The 17774-nt window shown below is 51.2% G+C and overlaps 1 protein-coding gene across 1 annotated transcript in view; it reads right to left on the reverse strand.

The window, feature by feature from the left end:
* The window catches only part of LOC133492461 (receptor-type tyrosine-protein phosphatase mu-like), a 38503-nt gene extending 25930 nt beyond the window's left edge, over nucleotides 1-12573 (reverse strand). Inside the window, 4 exon segments of the mRNA XM_061804668.1 lie at nucleotides 851-960; nucleotides 1020-1166; nucleotides 4632-4754; nucleotides 12256-12573. Of these exon segments, the coding sequence (XP_061660652.1) occupies nucleotides 851-960; nucleotides 1020-1166; nucleotides 4632-4754; nucleotides 12256-12469 (594 nt within the window). The 5' untranslated portion in view covers nucleotides 12470-12573.
* Between the last annotated feature and the right edge of the window lie 5201 nt (nucleotides 12574-17774).

Genomic DNA, 17774 nt, shown 5'->3' on the forward strand with positions numbered 1-17774 from the left:
TATTGCGCTTTTGTCATCTCATTTATCTTGCTTGCCTTGCCTTGCTTCTCTGACCTTGACTATGTTGCGTACGTCACCTGATCTTTTTGCACGCTTTTTAGATTGTATATGCCGGAGTTTTATTTGGCTTTTTGAATTGATCTTATCATGCGTACGCTCTCCGTAGGCCCTTGAGTACAACAATTTAATTCCTCTGTATGCGTCATGCATAGAATTGACAATAAATGCACCTTGTACCTTCAATGCAATAACAAATGGTCTTTTTTTTTTTTTTTTTTTTTTTTAACCCAAAGGGTTCAACTCAAATTTTTTTTTTTTTTTTTTTTTTTTACAAAGCACTTTCAAACACAACTGAGGCTGTCACCAAGTTCTGTATAAGATAAATAAATAATAAATATTATTTACTCAATAAGAGCACTCATAAAGGAGGTCCAGAGTTTCATCTTCAATTTGTGTCTCTGTTTAAAAAATAAAAATAAAAAATAAAAAAAATGGCCTTTTGCCTTCACAAAAACAAGATGCGGAGATCTCAGATTTGTGGAATGAGACATCGCAATGACATCCAAAACCAAAGTCCTTGGTCTCTTATGAAAACTTTTATTGCCTAGCATGTCCAACTACAGTATGCCGGGATGAACATTATTGTTTATTGCAAACTATTTTGCGGACCCCCTCGATAGGATGGCGACGGGTTCGGGGCGTGTCCGCCTCCTGCCCGGTGATAGTCGGTATAGGCTCTGGCATCCCGTGACCCTCGTGAGGATAAGCGGCTGGGAAATTGAATGGATAGATGGATTTTGCCGAGCAAGCTACGAGTGATGCGTGTACAACGAATGTGTGTGTGTGTGACCTGGTAGAGATTTGGCCAGAACGTGGACACGGCCAGATCCAGCGGATTCCACGTGCGCTGCTCGGGTCCGGACAAGTCGAGGACGGGAAGGCCCAGCGGACCGTCGTTCTCTGCAACAGAATCGACACGGTCAACTCCGTACGCGCTCGCTCCCAAAGTGGGCGTGTACCTTTGACGTAGATGTTGAGCGCGGCGTCTCGATAGAACAGGAAGCTGACGCAGTGCGTGTCGTTCTCTTTGAGCGGCGCCATCAGCAGACGAGCACGTTGACCGGCGCCGCGACCCGTCGTGTTCACGTACAGGAAGGGGGAGGAGCCTGTAGAGGGGAAGACTCTCTGCCGCATCATTTTAGCAAGTAATACACATACGAACGGCGAGTAGCTAGGACACACCCCGGCCCGGTCGCGCATCCGTCTAAAGTGACGTTAAGCTAGCACTGTCAAAGACGTGGAGGCCACGAAAACCCAAAGACCAAAAGGATGCCGCCGCATTGCGCTGCACAGTAACGTTTCGCAGGTCAAAATGTTTTCACCACATTTTTGAAGTGTGTGTGTTGACCAAAAAAAAAAAGGTCCAATTAAAAAGGAAACAAAAACTGGTTGAGAAAAGACCTCCCTTACGACTTTACGATTTCAAAGTCACCTCCTCAAATAGTGCGCAAGAGCTCACGGACGTCACGTGACACGTGACGTCAACGACGTCGGCCCGGCCGAGCGCCGGCGGGGGCGGCCGGAGCCTTTCGAAGCTCAACGAAGACCCGAGAGGTCCAGTCGGAAACGCGGTAGCCAAGGCGACGGCCGATCCAAGCGTCCGCTAAGCCCGTCGCTTGCGTCCAGCGCCACGCTACTTTGTCGAGGGCTGGCGGGTTTCCCGGGCGGGACGTAAGAGGCCTTCCTCAATTTGACGGCCCTCGATCGAGGGCAATGAACACCAGAACTCGAAGCTATTTGAAAAAACATCCACATGCTGGCAGACTTCTGGATCGTGTGCATAGAAAATACAAAAGCGGTGATTACAGAATCCAGGACCAGAGCGGCGGCGGCCCCCCCGGGGAGCGTCGAAGCCGAGGCGGGCGGCGCCGTCGTCGGGGTGACGTCGGCGCCGACGGCGAGAATCGCAGGCGCTGAAAAAGTACCAGTGCTTCATCGCCGCTCGGCTGCGCCGGCAAACGTTGAAGGAAAACATTTACGAGCGCAGAAGCAAAAAAAGAGGAAACGTCGACACTAAAAGTTGGAAAAAAGGCCGGCTCGCGTTTTAGTAACATGTGGAAATGTGTGTGTACACACAGCAAAAGTTATTTTGACCTCCAGGTCTCTTTCATGCACAAAAGAACTGCGGTAATAGCAGACAACACACAGCTAGCGTGTGTGTGTGGGGGTGGGGGGGGCGCAATAAGGGGGTTGCCTCCAAGCCTCAGTGTGTGCGTGTGTGTGTGCGTGTTGTGTACAGCTGGCAGTGAGCAGATAACAGTCCTATTAGAAATATTAATATAGCCTGAACTCTGCAGAGACACAGAGTGGGAAAACATGAATGGGGAGGCGGCGGCGGGGGTTGTGCGGGGCAGCGGTGTGACCGAGCGAGTAACATTGCCGTTGCCACGGTGATTCAAAAGGTCAACGTGTCAAGTATGTCAACAAAACGGAAACTGCCTTGCTCGTCGGCATCGCGGCACCAAAAATAATACATATTTTTGCTTCTGGTTGAGCGCAAGGAAAACAAAAAGTAACGCTCGTGTGAAATCAACAAAAAGGAACTCGTTCATGTATAATTCAAGCAAACGTTGAGGTTTGTGTGTGCGTCGCACTCGTTTTGTCGGGCAGAGAGCGAGTTTCGGATTACGCTGAATTCGGAGCATTTGGAAGTACATGAAGTAAGACTTCCGAACCAAGAACCATCCAGTCGAGGAAAAAGTTTTCACCTCCGTTTGCCTTTCGGAAGGATTCGCATTTGTCCGGCCGGCTCAATTGACCCCTCCGTACAGGGCACTTAACCAGGCCTCCTGAAGCGACGTCACGCCACGTGCGCTCACGTAAGACAAACGGTAACAATGGCAAATACATTCTGAACTGAGACAGACTCCGTGCTTCTCATTTCATTCAATCGTTCACACGCGGCGGTGTCGTGCCAGCGGAGAACGTCTCATTCATTTATACGAGACGTGTACTGATGATCAAATATAGGGCATACCTTGGTGCAAACATGTGTGTTCCGGTTGATATTAGATGGATTCAGTTGACGATGCGGTCTTCCACAAAGTTTGACCCATCGAAGGCGTTTTTCGTACCGGGTCTTCGGTTTTGGAAAGGGTAAAGAATCGAAGTCCCACCGACTCGCCTTTCGGGATACCCGTCGTCACGATTACAAAGTCCGTGACTACACCTCTTAACCATATTTTTTGTTAAATACGCGATAAAACGCTAACTAACCCTATACTGGACCGTGCAATGTTGTCTGAGAAAATGGCGGGAGGAAAAACGGGCTTTGGTCGATGCGGATCTCTGGCCTCTGATTGGTCAGTGACGCGGATTGCGCAATATCCACGGAGGGGTCAATTCACTCCCGAGCGGAACTCTAAAGCTGTTGAAATGTTGAATGAAAACCATTCTCATCCATCTGCACGTTGCAGCGGACTGCCGCTTATCCTCACGAGCTCGAAAGGCGGACGACGGCCTGAGCCTCTTCGTGGGGGTGAGGGTGGGGAGGGGATCTAGATGGACCTCGATCCCTTTAAATGAAAAAAGGTGGGTGCTCTATTTCCCAAACCGCTTTTCCTCTGCCTCTTACTTTGTCTTAGTTGGGCCACGCCAATATTCCAGCAGACGTCGAAGCTGCCGCCTCACTTCACAATCCCACGTTTGAGTCACTTGTTGACAACCGTGAAGCAATCTGCCCTAAAGCAGGCCCTCGCTGTATACAAATGTATCATATTTAGAAATACCATATTCGCGCGTCTGTGGCGTCACGCCTCATCCGCGATCGCGGCGAGACTCGGTACTTGCGGCAATTTGATGCGCGCCTCCGTCGGCTGCAATTGGTTTTTGTCTCACGCAGGCGAGCGGACATGAATCAGGAGGAGGAGGCCGGTGAGCACGTCCACGCCGCGTGTCCTCGCTCGCATTGTCTCCTACGTGATTGGCTCCCTGATTTAAGAGCGCCAAGTTCTCATTCGTCAGCAGAGTAACCTCGGAGAGCATGTGACAAACGGCGTCCCTCACACACACACACGCGCCGCGTTGTGTTGTTGTGTGAGCGGCCGAGTCAAGTGCGCGTCCATAAGTCAGAGGAGAAAGTGTTGCCAGATAAGAAAAGCTGCAGATTGTCTTTGTGCTGCATTCAAGTGCAAAAGTCAAAACGAAGCAGAAACAAACAAAAAAAAAAAGCTTTGGGAAAACACGGCGGCGCAGATTTTCCTCTTCTTTTCCACGCAGTTGCAATGCGCGACCTTTGATTTTGCTGAAATTTGCGATTGCAGGCCGCGAGGAGTCACCGACGAGGTGACCTTCACGTCTACGCAAGCGCGCAGACCGGGTGGCATCTGTAAAGCTGACGCAGAATTTTCTGTGAGGAGTTGAGAGCGTCTCGTATGAAATTCCGGGTAAGTAGCACGTTCTTTGTCCTGGCTAGTAAGGCGACTTTTTGTTCAACTCCCAGCTTGCACCCGCCGCTGTGTTCTCCTCTTGGTGTACGTAACGCGCACGGTTCGGTTCCACCGCGCATGCAATGTGAAAAGGTTCATAGGCTCCGCAAGGATCCCTGAGGGACACCAGACACGACGTGATACCTGCCGGCATCCAGGCGTCGGCGCCGGACGATTCGTCTTGGGGCGGAGGTCCTTGCTCCCAGTCCAATTCGTCTTCTTTGGACTGGACCAGATTGCAGTCCGGACCTCGTCCAGACAGACACGCTGAAAAACACACACACACACAAAATGTTCAGGCTAACTAGAGGTCTGGGAGGAGGGGGTTCGGGGGGGGGGGGCACTGAGCGGGGCTCCAATCGGCCAACAAATTTGTCCTCGCTGCGTCCTGGTGATTACCGCGGAATTGATTGATTGTCAAAGCGGCGCGTATCAAATGTTTAACTACTCCAATCGTTTGATGTACTTCCGAAATTGAAATGGGAACTAGTAATGCAACTACTGTAACTATTTCACTGACTTTCTCAAAGTGGCCATCTATTTTCCACGCCACTTATCCTCACAAGGGTCCCGAGAGCGCCGGACCCTACCCGAGCTAACTTCGGGCAAAAGGCAGACTTACACCCCGAACCGGTCGCCGGTCGGTCGACCCCCGTCGCACCAACGTCAGGCTCGCGCCCTCGGTGAGTCGGGCTTGCAAAGGATTTCCATTTCCGAACGGCATGTACAAAACAGGCCATGACAAATATGACAAACATGTACAAGTTCATGTGACCGGCGGCCGGTTCGGGATGTCAGCAACCCTCGTGAGGATAAGTGGCTTGGAAAATGGACATGGGCGTAACAACGCAGACAGACGGTCAATTCAAAAATACAAAACTAAAAGTTGGAAGGGCGGCGTTGGACTCACAGTTCTGAGGAGCGGGGTTCAAATCACGTGTGGAGTTTGCATGTTCTCCCCGTGCCTGCGTGGCTTTTATCCGGGTGGGCCCTCCGGGTTCCTCCCACATCCCCAAAACGTGCAAGATTAATCGGACACTCCAAATTCCCCCGTTGGCGTGATTGTGATTGTGGGTGCGATTGTCGTGTGTCTGGATGTGCCCTGCGATTGGCCGGCAACCGGTCGGGGGCAAAAACGCCACCTCAGGACGCTCGCCGACAGAAATATTGTCTGCAATTGGCTCCATCGCTAACTTTTGATCACTGATCATCAATGATTGTTCTGACGCGTTCCGACTTTAGCAACATCCTTCGCTTCCCGACAACAACCTGTCTCCATGGCAACCATTGAACGCCGCACCCCCGACGATCTCGTCGATTCGGGAGCGGAGGTGGGGCCGCCGGTCAACTTGGATGCGTGCATCGCTATGGAAACTAATGTGAAGGCATCACAAGGGATCCACACTCGGAAGAGTATCGATAGGACCCGGCGGAGGGGGTCGGACCCGAGCGTCGACACGCGGCTCGGCCACAGACGACAAGCTAGCTCAAAAGAGTTTGTGTGTCGACAACATTTCGGGAAGCTGACTTTTCCTTCCTGTCTTTGTCTGTCCATCCACACACACATACACACGTACAGGCGCTAATTAGCAGTGTGAAACCAGGCTTGTCTAATATGCGTGTTATTATCTAGTGTAAGATGTGTGTGTGTGTGCGCACGCATGCTATGAGCTTCACAGTTATGCGTTAGCATGTTGCGCTAAAGTAAAACCTGCGAAATGATTGGACGAGACAGGACAGGCCGCCACAGTAACACGGCGGCTCCCAGCAGGCCCTGCGGCGCACGCACGCGCGCACACACACACACACAATGACGGACAGCGGTGGTGGCATTTAACTGGCGACACACAAACACAAACACACGCACACACACCGGGAGGCCAGATGAGAAAATGGCCACAATAAAACAACAGATTGCGTCTTTTCCTGTGTGCTGCCGAAGGTGTGCAAGAGTGAAATGCCGAGTGCCATTTTGCAGAAAGAAATCAAAGCGGCCCCGGGAAAAGGCCAGCGAGTAAAAAAAAAAAAAGAAAAAAGAAAAGAAAAGCTTTCATCACAACAGTAACACCGTGAAGAAAACGCACACTTTCAAAAATGTGGTGGTTGAAATCGGAACAAGATGGAAAAAGAAGGCCGCGGGAACGGGCGGAGTCCGTATGCTGTCGCAATGACTCGGGGGCACCACAGGGATTAGTACCGAGTACGCGAGCGTTCTCGCTGTCCGAAAACCCTCCCAAATTGGCGTCAGGGTGTTCCTTGTCAAAGAGGATGCCGTTCTCTGGCTCTCCGGCAAAACCGCGAAACTTTTTATTTGGTTCACAGTCGATGCAAAGAAAAGGTCAAAACAAACCGTGAACTTGGCTGATGTGGGCTTGTGTCGTAGGTAGTAAAGAATAGCGCCACCTGCCGGTTGCAACTTAAGCATGAAAAGCGTTCACTGAAGCTGCCGCAGGGCCGACCCCCCCCGGTTTAAAAACCACTGCAATAGTCCGTAAAGATGGCGGCCACACACACAACTCCTTGAAGCACCGCATCTGGCTTGTTTTTGCGACGTTCATATCAAATCACGAAATACATAAACAAACAATTGTCAAGGAGGCACCGAAGGAGATAAGGAGGTGCAGGCGGAGAGCGTGACTCCAGCATATTGAGCTCGAGTTTTAAGGCTGCGCCGTGTACGACGAAGCCATCTCCTGCGCTGCTTGCGGCGGCTAACGGCTTTAGCTTTAGGAGAGGCGGCTAACTCGCCTCGGGCCAAATGTGAATAATGCAGAAGTCGAAGCTCCGCTCGGGCGCCGGCTGCACTTGAGGCATCTCTGTGACGCCGTCACCATAATATGCTAATGAGCAATAATTAGCCGGTAACACACACACACCCATTATCTTGCCCTCCTCCTCCCTTGGGTCGGGGGGCGCGTTAGGGGCTTTTAGGGGCTGAGAGTAAACACGCAGGCCACAACATGTCTGCATGCGACGCCGCTGCCGGGACGAGTCGGGGGAAAAAAGTCGAAGAGAGCGAGTGCGGCATTCCGCAACGCGTCGGCACCGACACGCAATGGTCTTAGTTTGAGCGCAGACGATGCAAGCCAACACCGCATCCGTCCGTGCCGTGAGCCCCTCCTTCCCAGAGGAACCCCCCAAACACCGGTGGCTCTATTAGTGGGGGGCTTGTGCTAAATACTGGCGAAAGGCAACGTGATAGTTGACTTTCTTTGTCTGCCTTGCAACACAAATGGAGGAGGACGACCTTGTCCACAGACCGAACGCCTCACAATCGCACGAGAAGGCTCGAGGACACGAGCGCAAAATCGGCCTTCTTCTCGGCATCCTTGAACCCCGAGTCGAGTCGTCATCGGTGAGGTCGTCCCCGAGAAAAGTGGAACCGAGCGAAGCTCCGCGAAGAAACGAAAGCGAGGAGAAAATAAAACAAGGGGATCCGAATTTAGAATCGAGAGCCAAGACAACGGAAGCCAGAGTGGAAATCACAAAGTCAGAAGGGATTTTTCAAAAGCCACTGAGTGCTTTGATCGGACGCGCCCACAATTGTCATTTTACGCCCCACAATATTAGCTTGACCTCTTCGGTTGCAGGTTCTACGCTCGTTTCCACGGACTTTGCGCTCCGGTTTTATCCACAGCCACCCGACGCCATTTTGGGTCCCCCCTGAGCAGGGTTACCGGCAAATCACAGGGCGAGCGAGCCTTCGCCCTCACGGGCAATTCGGGAGAAGAAAGTAGAGAAAAGGCAGGCAGCCGTGAGGGTGGGGGGTTCGAACCCCAGTCCTCAAAACGGTCGAGGCAGACACGCTCACCAGTAGGCCACCGTGTCACAATAAGATAACTACGTAAAATACAACACAAAGAAAGGTAGCGCAACACGACAAGGTACCAACGACAATGTAACGATCCGATTGTACACAAGACAAAAACAAGAAGAGAACGACGAAAAAAAATGGCCTCCATTTGCACTTTTCCAGCCTGGAGACGTGGTCACCAACCAAGATCCGACTTGAAAGTCAATCCAGATCGGACGACAAGATTTGTGCTCATTTCCACGCGAGTTTCCTCAAAACGGCGTCCACGCGGTCCCGGGTTCTCCCCCTGACGTGATTCAAAATAGCTCCCGTTCGGCTTTAGGTTCTGCTGGCAAAAAAGTTTTCCACAGATGGTTCACGTTTGTCCTGGCGTGGATGGCGTTCTCATTTTAATGAAAACGCTGCATCTTAGCGTCACGGGAGCCCCGTCGCCGTGGTTACGGCACACACGCACAGCCGTGAGAAGGATCACTTTTAATACCAAATGTAATAATCCCGCAGAATGAATACACGCGCAGAGAGCAGAGGGATTAGAAGATATGATAAAGGCAACAACAAAAAAAAAAGGTCAGATTAAAGATAAGAAGGCAGTTGAGGGTGGAAAGGAAAAAGGTTCAATTGGTTTCATCCTTAATCTTGATTTGGAAAGTGGAAGAAGGCGAAAGGAAAATCTTGGCCGGCCCACCTGACGCTCAAACCTTTCAAACATTTCAACTCCATCAAAAGACATGCGGGCTCGCTTCCAGCTTTTTCCAAATCGGTCGCTCCCACTTGACCTTGGAAACGTCCAAAACGGACGTCCGTCGCCGTCCCCGGAAGCGAGATTCGTCGGACGTTGTCCAAACGGAGCACGGCGACCTCTTCCCGGTCCCCCGACGTCACCGCGAAGAAGTCGAAGGTCGCGTCCGAGAGGGACAACGTGGGGGCAAAACGGTCTTCGCCCACAGGCCACAGGACCCGCGGCGACCTTTCGCCTGGAGCTCCCTCGCGGTCTTCGGCTAATGCAAACTTGCTGCAAGTCAGACCTGAGGGGCACTTACGGCCCCCCCCCCCGACATCCTCACCTAAGCGCACACAAACCGTGAAGATGATCATCTCAGACATAAACGTACTAATATAGGTTAGACTGAAACTTCCTAATGAGCTCGCGTGCGTTAGCCGGCAGCATTTTGCAATCATTAGCATAATTCTGATGATATCTCTGTAATATATTTATCTTCATATTTGTTTGCCTTTCCTTCCAGACAGATGGTGTGTGTGTGTGGTGTGTGTGTGTGTGTGTGTGTGTGTGTGTGTGTGTGTGTGTGTGTCAGATCAAATTGTGAAGTAGTGACAAGTAAACGAATCATCAAACCTGCTGAACACACAACAGGCAGATTATAGCGACAAAACACACAAGCACGCTAATCCACATCTCATTAGTTGTGTCTCACATACACGCACGCCAAATCTTCAAACAATAATCCTTTGAATATGATCTGGGATTTGAGCCACGACACTAATCACACTGACATCTCAGAACAGGGATTAAAAAAACTCACACACACAAAATCTTCCCGTTGTGGTAATCTCACGCCAAAGCAATTATTTGCTTCCGTGTCGTCGCCGTCGGCAGAGGTCACGTGACGCCCGCGGCCATTTCCGACGAGCCGACGTGTGCGCCCCGGCGCCTCCGCGTTCCCTTGCCGCCGTCGAAATACGTATTTCCCGAAGGTTTCCGTACAAGACGTTCAATACGTCCTCGTGACCGCAGATGTCAGGTCCACGGGACTGTCGTCATTCAGACCCCCGATTGCAGTCTTCCCGGGGACCGGCGGCGGTTGTAACCGTTTGCCGTTTGAAAATGGCTCTCCACGCGGTCGGCGCGCGCGAGCGTCCTTTGCAAAATCAGCACTAGAAGGTGTTCGCGTCGTCAGATAGTCTACTATTGTCCTCGGCTACTTTCCGAGCCGCTTATCCTCACGGGAACGCCGGAGCCAATCCCAGCTGTCATCGGGCAGGAAGCGGGGAACACCTCGAAGCGGTCGCAAAACACAAGCATGTTTTGGGGAGGCGCCCACCCGGAGAAAAGCCACGCAGGCACGGGGGAGAACGTGCAACGTCCACACAGGCGAACCCTCGGTCCTCAGAACTGTGAGGCCAACCCTCTAACCAGTTGCCCCACCGTGTTGTTAAATCGTGAATTCAACCCTAACCCATTTTTTAGGTTACCTGTCACTGATCACAACCAAGCAAGACCACCTTCGAAATCACTAGAACAGAATCTGTCCCAACAAAAACAACATGGACAAATGATGTCAAAAGTTGCAACAAAAGGACAAAATCCAAACACATTCCAGACCAAGGTGAGAAATTACAGGATTCACATCAATCAGTCTGGGAAAGGTTACCAAAAAAACATTTTTCAAAGACTTTAGGATTCCAGCGAAGCACAACGAGGGCCATTCTCCTCAAACGGAGACAACACAGAAGAGCGGTGAACCTTCTCAGGAGTGGCCGGCCATCAAAGGTTACCCCAAGAGAACAGCAATGACTTATCCAGGAGGTCACAAGGACCTCAAAAAACTGGAGGCCTCACTTGCTTCAGTTAAGGGTTAGTGTTCATGACACAACAAGAAGAAAGAGACAAAAAAAACGGTATCCGTGGCAGAGTCCCAAGGCCAAAACAACATCAAGGCCTGCCTAAATTGTATGTGTCTTTTTTTTTTTTTTTCTGAATGATTTCCAAGAGTTTTGGGCTAACATTCAATGGACTGAGAAAACAAAAGTCAAGCTTTTGAAATGTGTGTGTCTCATTACATCTGGCGGAAATGCATTTCAGAATTTCAGCAATTTCATTTTCGAATAATCAACATTTCAGAAGAACATCACACCAACAGTCAACCGTGATGGTGGCAGTGAGACCGTCTCTCCCTAAAACCCTAAAAACACACACAATCAAGGTTTTGGAGTGGCCGAGCTAAAGTCCAGACTCGCACCCGTCCGCCATGCAGCGGCATGACCTTCAAAAGGCCGTTGGTGCCGGAAAAGCCTCCATTTTTACTGGATTCAAACAATTCGGCGAGGAGGAGACGTGAAAGGGTTTGAGAAAACGACGGATGGGCCTGGCAGTTCTTTGGTTTAGTGCGCCTGGTACTTTTTTTTTTTTTTTTAAACACCTCGTCTAGTGAGTTTGAATAGGTTTTCCTTAAAAAAAAAAAAAAAAAAAAAAAAAAAAGAGCGAATTTGTGGTTCACTTGGGTTAGGTTAGTGACATTTAAAGTGCGCAATCTATGCAACAATATACGAATTTGGAAAGGGGTGGGGGGCAAAACCTTTTCACAGCACCGGTGACATGAAAAAGGAAAGATGGAGGGCCACACTTCAATTCCTTCGTGGATAACTTAAAGCGCCAAAACAACGTTGACGATCCAAAAACAAGCACAAAGCACCCAAAATGTTCACATTCAATCTGAACGCGAGACACAAACGTGAAGAAACAAACACTCACACACACACGCACGCACGCACGCACACACAAGAAAGACGTGCAAATAACACACAACACCAGAAAACGAAAAGGAACACACTTGCACTCACTCATCAACTCACAAACGTCAACACCGCACGCAAGACGAAAAGGTGCAAAAAAAAGAAAAGGAAAAGGAAAAGAAAAAAAGCAGAAGAGGGAAGGCGAAAACGGGCAGGAAATGAAGGGAGGACATTTTCCACATGGAAACTTGGATGCCGGCGCGCGCGCGCGCGCACAAACAAGTATTTCCATCCAGTAGATGTATACTACGGTACGTGTACACGTACACGAACGTCTGGCCAGCTCCCCCGAGTCCGAGTCCGAGTCCGAGTCCGAGTCGGTTTCGCGTCGGCGTGTTGCTGCTGCTGCTGCTGCTGCTGCTGCTGCTGCTGCTGCTCGTGTACTTGGGGTAGTTGGACTTGTGCGCAGCGAGTAGGACTCACCTCTGAGGGCGGCTGTCATGTGCAGACCGAACAAGAGCAACAAAGTTAAAGCGTCCATCTTCTTCTTCTTCTTCTTCTTCTTCTTCGCTTTTCGTGTTCTTGATCCTTGTTGTGGAGTTGGCGGCTCCGGTCCAAAGTGGCGATCAAGTTTCTCTTCTTCTGGCTCGTTCGCGACTGAGGTCGTCCGCCTCTCCGCGCGTTCACGCATCCACATGCACGAGCGTCTCGCTCTTCCTGCGAGGAGGCGCGTGACGTCACACCGGAGAGGGGTGATTCTGATGATGATGATGGTGATGATGATGATGATGATGAAGATTCTGCTCAACTTGCTCGGATGACGAAAGACCAAAGACCAAAGACCGTCACCATCGGCGTCTCATCTCGCCGCCGCTTGTGTTCAGACCTTTCTTTCTTTCTTTCTTTCTTTCTTTCTTTCTTTCTTTCTTTCTTTCTTCATTATTATTATTATTCTTATTTTGACTCTCCTTCGTTCCATCATTGCGCGTCTGGCGTGTTGCACAAAGTCTCCTCTCGCGTCGTCGTTCACGGCCGCTCGTCGGCGCCCCCCGCCGGACGCCCCGCGAGGCGCACGCGCACCGTCCCGTCGTGTCCCGTGAGAACCGCAGAAGAAAAACAAATCGCAAACTTCTTCCGAGGCCCTCCTCGGAATAGGCGGGCGTTTTCCATCCATTTCCTAAATAATAATAATAATAATAATAACGATAACACCCAAAGTTGCCGGTTAAAGCTAACATTGCGTGCACACCCCAAACCGTTCTTTCCATTTTGAAGCGTTGTAAAATCCTTCCGCTGGGTTCTAAGGAACTTGATCAAATTCAGTGGAATTCATTCAAGCGGTTATCCGCCGTCGCTAGCCGCCAACCGGAAACAGAGACTCCAATCGCTTGTGACCATTTTTGACAAATGCAAGTGGCGACTCGATGAACGGAGTCATTATGTCCTAGTTTGGGAGGCGATGGTGCGCAACGCTGCCGAGGCACCGAGAAGCAAAAGTTGCCCCTGAAAGTTTCGACCCGAGGCGTGTGCAGATGCACATCGCGCGAGAAAAGAAGCATGTGATCACCTTCGGGCCTTTTCATTGGCCCCAAGTTCAGTCAGACTCTTGGTTTGATTGGTGGCTTATTAACCCTTCAATCCATCCATCCATTTTCTTTACCGCTTATCCTCACGAGGGTCGCAGGGAGTGCCGGAGCCAATCCCAGCTCTCAACGGGCAGGAGGGGGGGTTCACCCCGAACTGGTCGCCAGTCGATCGCAGGGCACACAGAGACAGACAACAGTCGCACTCACAATCACACTGATGGGGCAAGATATATATATATATCATATGTCCCGTTTATTCCTTTCGAGCACTTCACAAACAATCAAAGTTGCATGCTTGCTTGGCGGGGGCTCGTTTCCTTCACGCTTCTGGGTTGTACTTTTGCTTCAGACAACACAAGCAAACGAGCCATCCATTCGTTTGCATTCCGCATCTCTTCGCTGGCGTCCAATCCCAGCTCTCTTCTGGCGAGAGGCAGGATACACCCTGAACTGGTCGCCAGCCGATCGCAGAGCCCGAGGAACCAACGACCACTTGGATTGACATTCACGCCGGGGGGGGGGGCAGTCGAGCTCAACCTTCTGAGCATGTTTTGGGGGACGTGGCACGAACCCAGAGAACGCCGGAAAAGCCACATTTGCTGTGGGGCAGGCACACGTGCTATCCGGTCGGCCACAAATGAACCAATGAAGGAAGAAATGAATGCGTGTGCGTGTCGCGGCGTAATAATCATACAGCAGTGCCACCTAGCGCCCAAACGCGCAAATTGCATAGAAATGAAGCCCAGCGAAAATGGATCAGATCACTACCCAATCAGCTTTCTCGGGCATCGAGCGAGATGGTGCCACCTTCTGGCCGGACAATGTCAGCGTCCAGTTCTGCTTCACAAAGGTTCGTTTGTGGTTCCTTCAGGCTGGACTTAAACGTGTAGTCGGCCCAGCACATTGTTTCATATTCACAGCTGGAATTGATCGGCTTTTAACAAATGATCCATGCCGCATTTTTAACCTTCACTTTATGTTACGGATGAATTTGGTGGGGGAAGGAAGTGAAGAACGGCAGCAACGTCAAATTTTCTTTGGCGGCGGAGCTCAGCTGTTGTGCTCTCTCAGGAAGCCGCTTCGGGGTCCTCTCGCGACGAAATGCCGAGCGGGCCGCCTTTCATCAGCAGCGCTCGTCGACGCGGCCGCCACCTGCTCGCTTCTTCGCTCTGGCGGCTCCTCGGCCCGACATCAAAACCTCTTCGCGCTCTTTCATGTTGTCGTAGTTTTGTCCCCGCATCGCCAAGCGTCTTGAAACAAGCCAGACGTTCCATTTCTGCGTCACCAGAGGAGCGAAAACTCTGGTCCCGGTTGCACGCGATGGGATTTTGCTTCCAGTCCTCAAAGGTTGTCCATCCGGATGCAGATCAAAAAAGTGCAGACTTTGCTGCGCCCGTCACCGGTGTGCTCCGTTGTTGATGTCAAATCCAGTCCTCCAAGACGGACTCGAGGTGCCATCAAACATAAAAGACGCAATTGTTTGCCATTTACTTCATCAGTCAGCTCATTTCGTGATTGGCTACGTTCTGCTTAACATCACGATTGCCCACAGAAAAAAAAGATTTTCACTTGTAAATATTCAACACGTTTCATTTTACAGATTGTCCAGCTCGGCGGCCCACTGCGGATCCGAAAATTGGGAAAACTCGACTCTTTACGCTGGATCGTCCTACAGGATCGTCTCGCGTTTGTCATCCCTGGACAGGAGGGACCAAAATCAGGAAAAGAGGGAAATCCGACAAGTACAGTGGGGACGCAAAGTATTCAGACCCCCTTAAAATCGTCACGCTTTCTTCTTCATAAATTATTCATCCATTTTCTGAGCCGCTTATCCTCACAGCCCAGCTACGGTCGACCCTCAACCGGTTGCCAGTCAATCTATAAACGATTCCGATGATTTTGTCGAGACCGTAATTTGAGACACCGTCTCCACCGTGTTGTTTGCAAATTGTTGCATTCTACTTGTCTGCGGCCCTGAAGGCGGCCAACCGCCCGTCGGCAACTTATCGTCAGCGTAAAGCGTTACGAATGCCACACCGCGTCGCTTTGGGACGCAATTTCCAGTCAAGACAGACTCGGAGGTAAGCATTCGTCGCTTTCCCCAAAAAGTCAAGTTGAGGAAAAGGGTGAGGGAATGCGACCGAGAGGTTTAGGCCATGGATCCGAGCCTTTCATCTGCGCCGGATCACGGGCGACTCGCCCGAAGTCCAACGCGGCTTCACAAGGAGCCCAAACGGCCATCCCAGCAAAAATACCCAAAAGACCGGCAAGACCCAGGCAAAACCGAGGAAAATGTTATGGAAAATGTACATAACATTGATACCATCGGGCCGAAGGAACAAGCAGACGCGCTCGTCCTACGTCGGCATGGGCGCGCAGCGGCTCCAAATCCGGCGGTGAAAATGACCCGCTGGACTTTCTTCACCCTCCTTTTCCCGATCGCGCTCCAGCTCCAAGGCTGGTGGCTAACGAACGGCGCTACCGTGGCTACTGCTACGGTCCGATCACAACCTGCACGATCCCTCATTTCCTCTTCGCTCTCGGGCTTCGGGCATCTTGGCGGAAGGCAACATTTTGAAAAAACAAAATGGTCGAGCACAAGTGACAGCGGGCGGGGCTCGGATGCCGCGTAGCCGGCATTCCCGATGCGGGTCGGCGAGCGAGCGCCGCAGACGCGGTATCCGTCATGTGACCGTCTGCCGCAGGTGAGTTCAGAAGATGACATGTTTGTTCGTCGGCTTCCTGCTATCAGACCACGTGATCCCCCACCCCCCCCCCCCCCGCCTCCTTCAAGTGGGCGACCGTCACGCTCAGACTTGTCCCATCCTGAGCTCTCATCGAAGATAAACTTCAACATAAACCGACTTCATTCTTCTTCACTCAGCCGCTAACTTCCTGTTCTGTCAAAACACACAAAAGGCGCACGCACACCCTGAGCACCTGGTCCCGGAGGCCATCCCGTCCGGCCCACTACTTGGTTCTGAGATGACACAGTGCAGAAGAAGCAATCTCGAGCGAGCCCCACCAAAAAGCCTCCAAGCAGCACATGGTTAAACCTTTTCCAGTGCTCGTGTTCTGTGATTCCCGCGGACCTCAAGCCCACGCCCACGCGCCAGTTTCGAGTCGACGTCGCGAGTTTGCCAACGGGCCCGAAGCCCGAGCTCCCGTCGTGTTTGTGTTCCCCAATATGAGCTGCCCGTGGGTGTTGTTGATGCTCCCAGTTTGCTGGAATGTTTACAATTAGCACAACATGTCTTCTCCAGTCAACGGCGTTCCGTTAGCATGAAGCCAGCTGATGGGCTGATAGGCTTCTCAACCGCCGGATGTGGCCCGCTTTGAGTATTTCGGTGCTCAACTACTCAAGCGGTACCGTTTTGATCTTCTTTTTCAGTTTTGCGGTCACCTTCAACTTACAGACTGAAGCGAGCACACGTTACCAACCAAAAGCAATAACAAAAGTCATTAGTGCTGCATTTCAAGAAGAAGAGCTGCCAAAATCAGGCGGACTTTGGTGGAGGCGGCGTGCGTTCACTTCCCACTCGCGATATGCGCCCCCGCAACGGACTGAAGACTAACCCTAGTCCGGCTTTCGCCCAAAGCCAGACAACCGGAATCAGCAGCGAAACTGTGAGCGTCGCAGTGTTCTATGGAAAGAACCCAATGGATGTTGGACTCTTGGAAAAAGAAGACGAGCTGCGAGATGCCGACGTGGCCCCTCAAAATCGGTGACACTTTCTACATCGGCGGCTCATGTTTTGGATTTTGTTTTCTTAGCGGACGGGATGCCAACCAAAGATGGGCCTCGCAAAAAAAAAAGTGGCAACCAAACTGGGATTTTGAGCGAGCCATAAAAAGCGTTCGGATTTTGTTCTTCTCGTTGTTGTTGTTTTGTTTCCACCACCACCACCAACGCAGAGCAAACCAGCGAGCGGGCAATCGGGCGTGCCGCCATGAAAATAAGTTTGACGCCCGGCTGCTCGGTCCTTGCCTCTCTCTGGAGGGATGACCGAGTCCCGGTGGCGATCTCGCTCTTCCCGGGTGTCCTTCATGCGACCCCTGGATGTCGGGATGCTAACATTTCACGCACACACACGCTTCGGTCTTTGATGTGAGCGTGTCTTGTTGATGTTGGCGTCCATGTTGAGAGAGGAAGATGAAAAGCGCCATCATGCTGGTACTGGTTCTGGACGTCTACGTGATGAGACGCTGATGAGACGCTCCGATACACGCTGATGATACGATTACGGCCCAAACCGGTTCGCCCGGTCGGTGGGGGGGGGGGTTTGTTGCAGGAGTCGTGTTCCGCTTTTCTCTTTGTTCACAACAACTTTTTATTTATAATCAAAAGACAAATTGTTAATGAGGAAAATGGTGATTGTTCATCAAAGAAAGACTTGAGATGGAGGTGGGGGGGGG

This window comes from Syngnathoides biaculeatus, chromosome 19 (assembly GCF_019802595.1).
Source record: "Syngnathoides biaculeatus isolate LvHL_M chromosome 19, ASM1980259v1, whole genome shotgun sequence".
Lineage (NCBI taxonomy): Eukaryota > Metazoa > Chordata > Actinopteri > Syngnathiformes > Syngnathidae > Syngnathoides > Syngnathoides biaculeatus.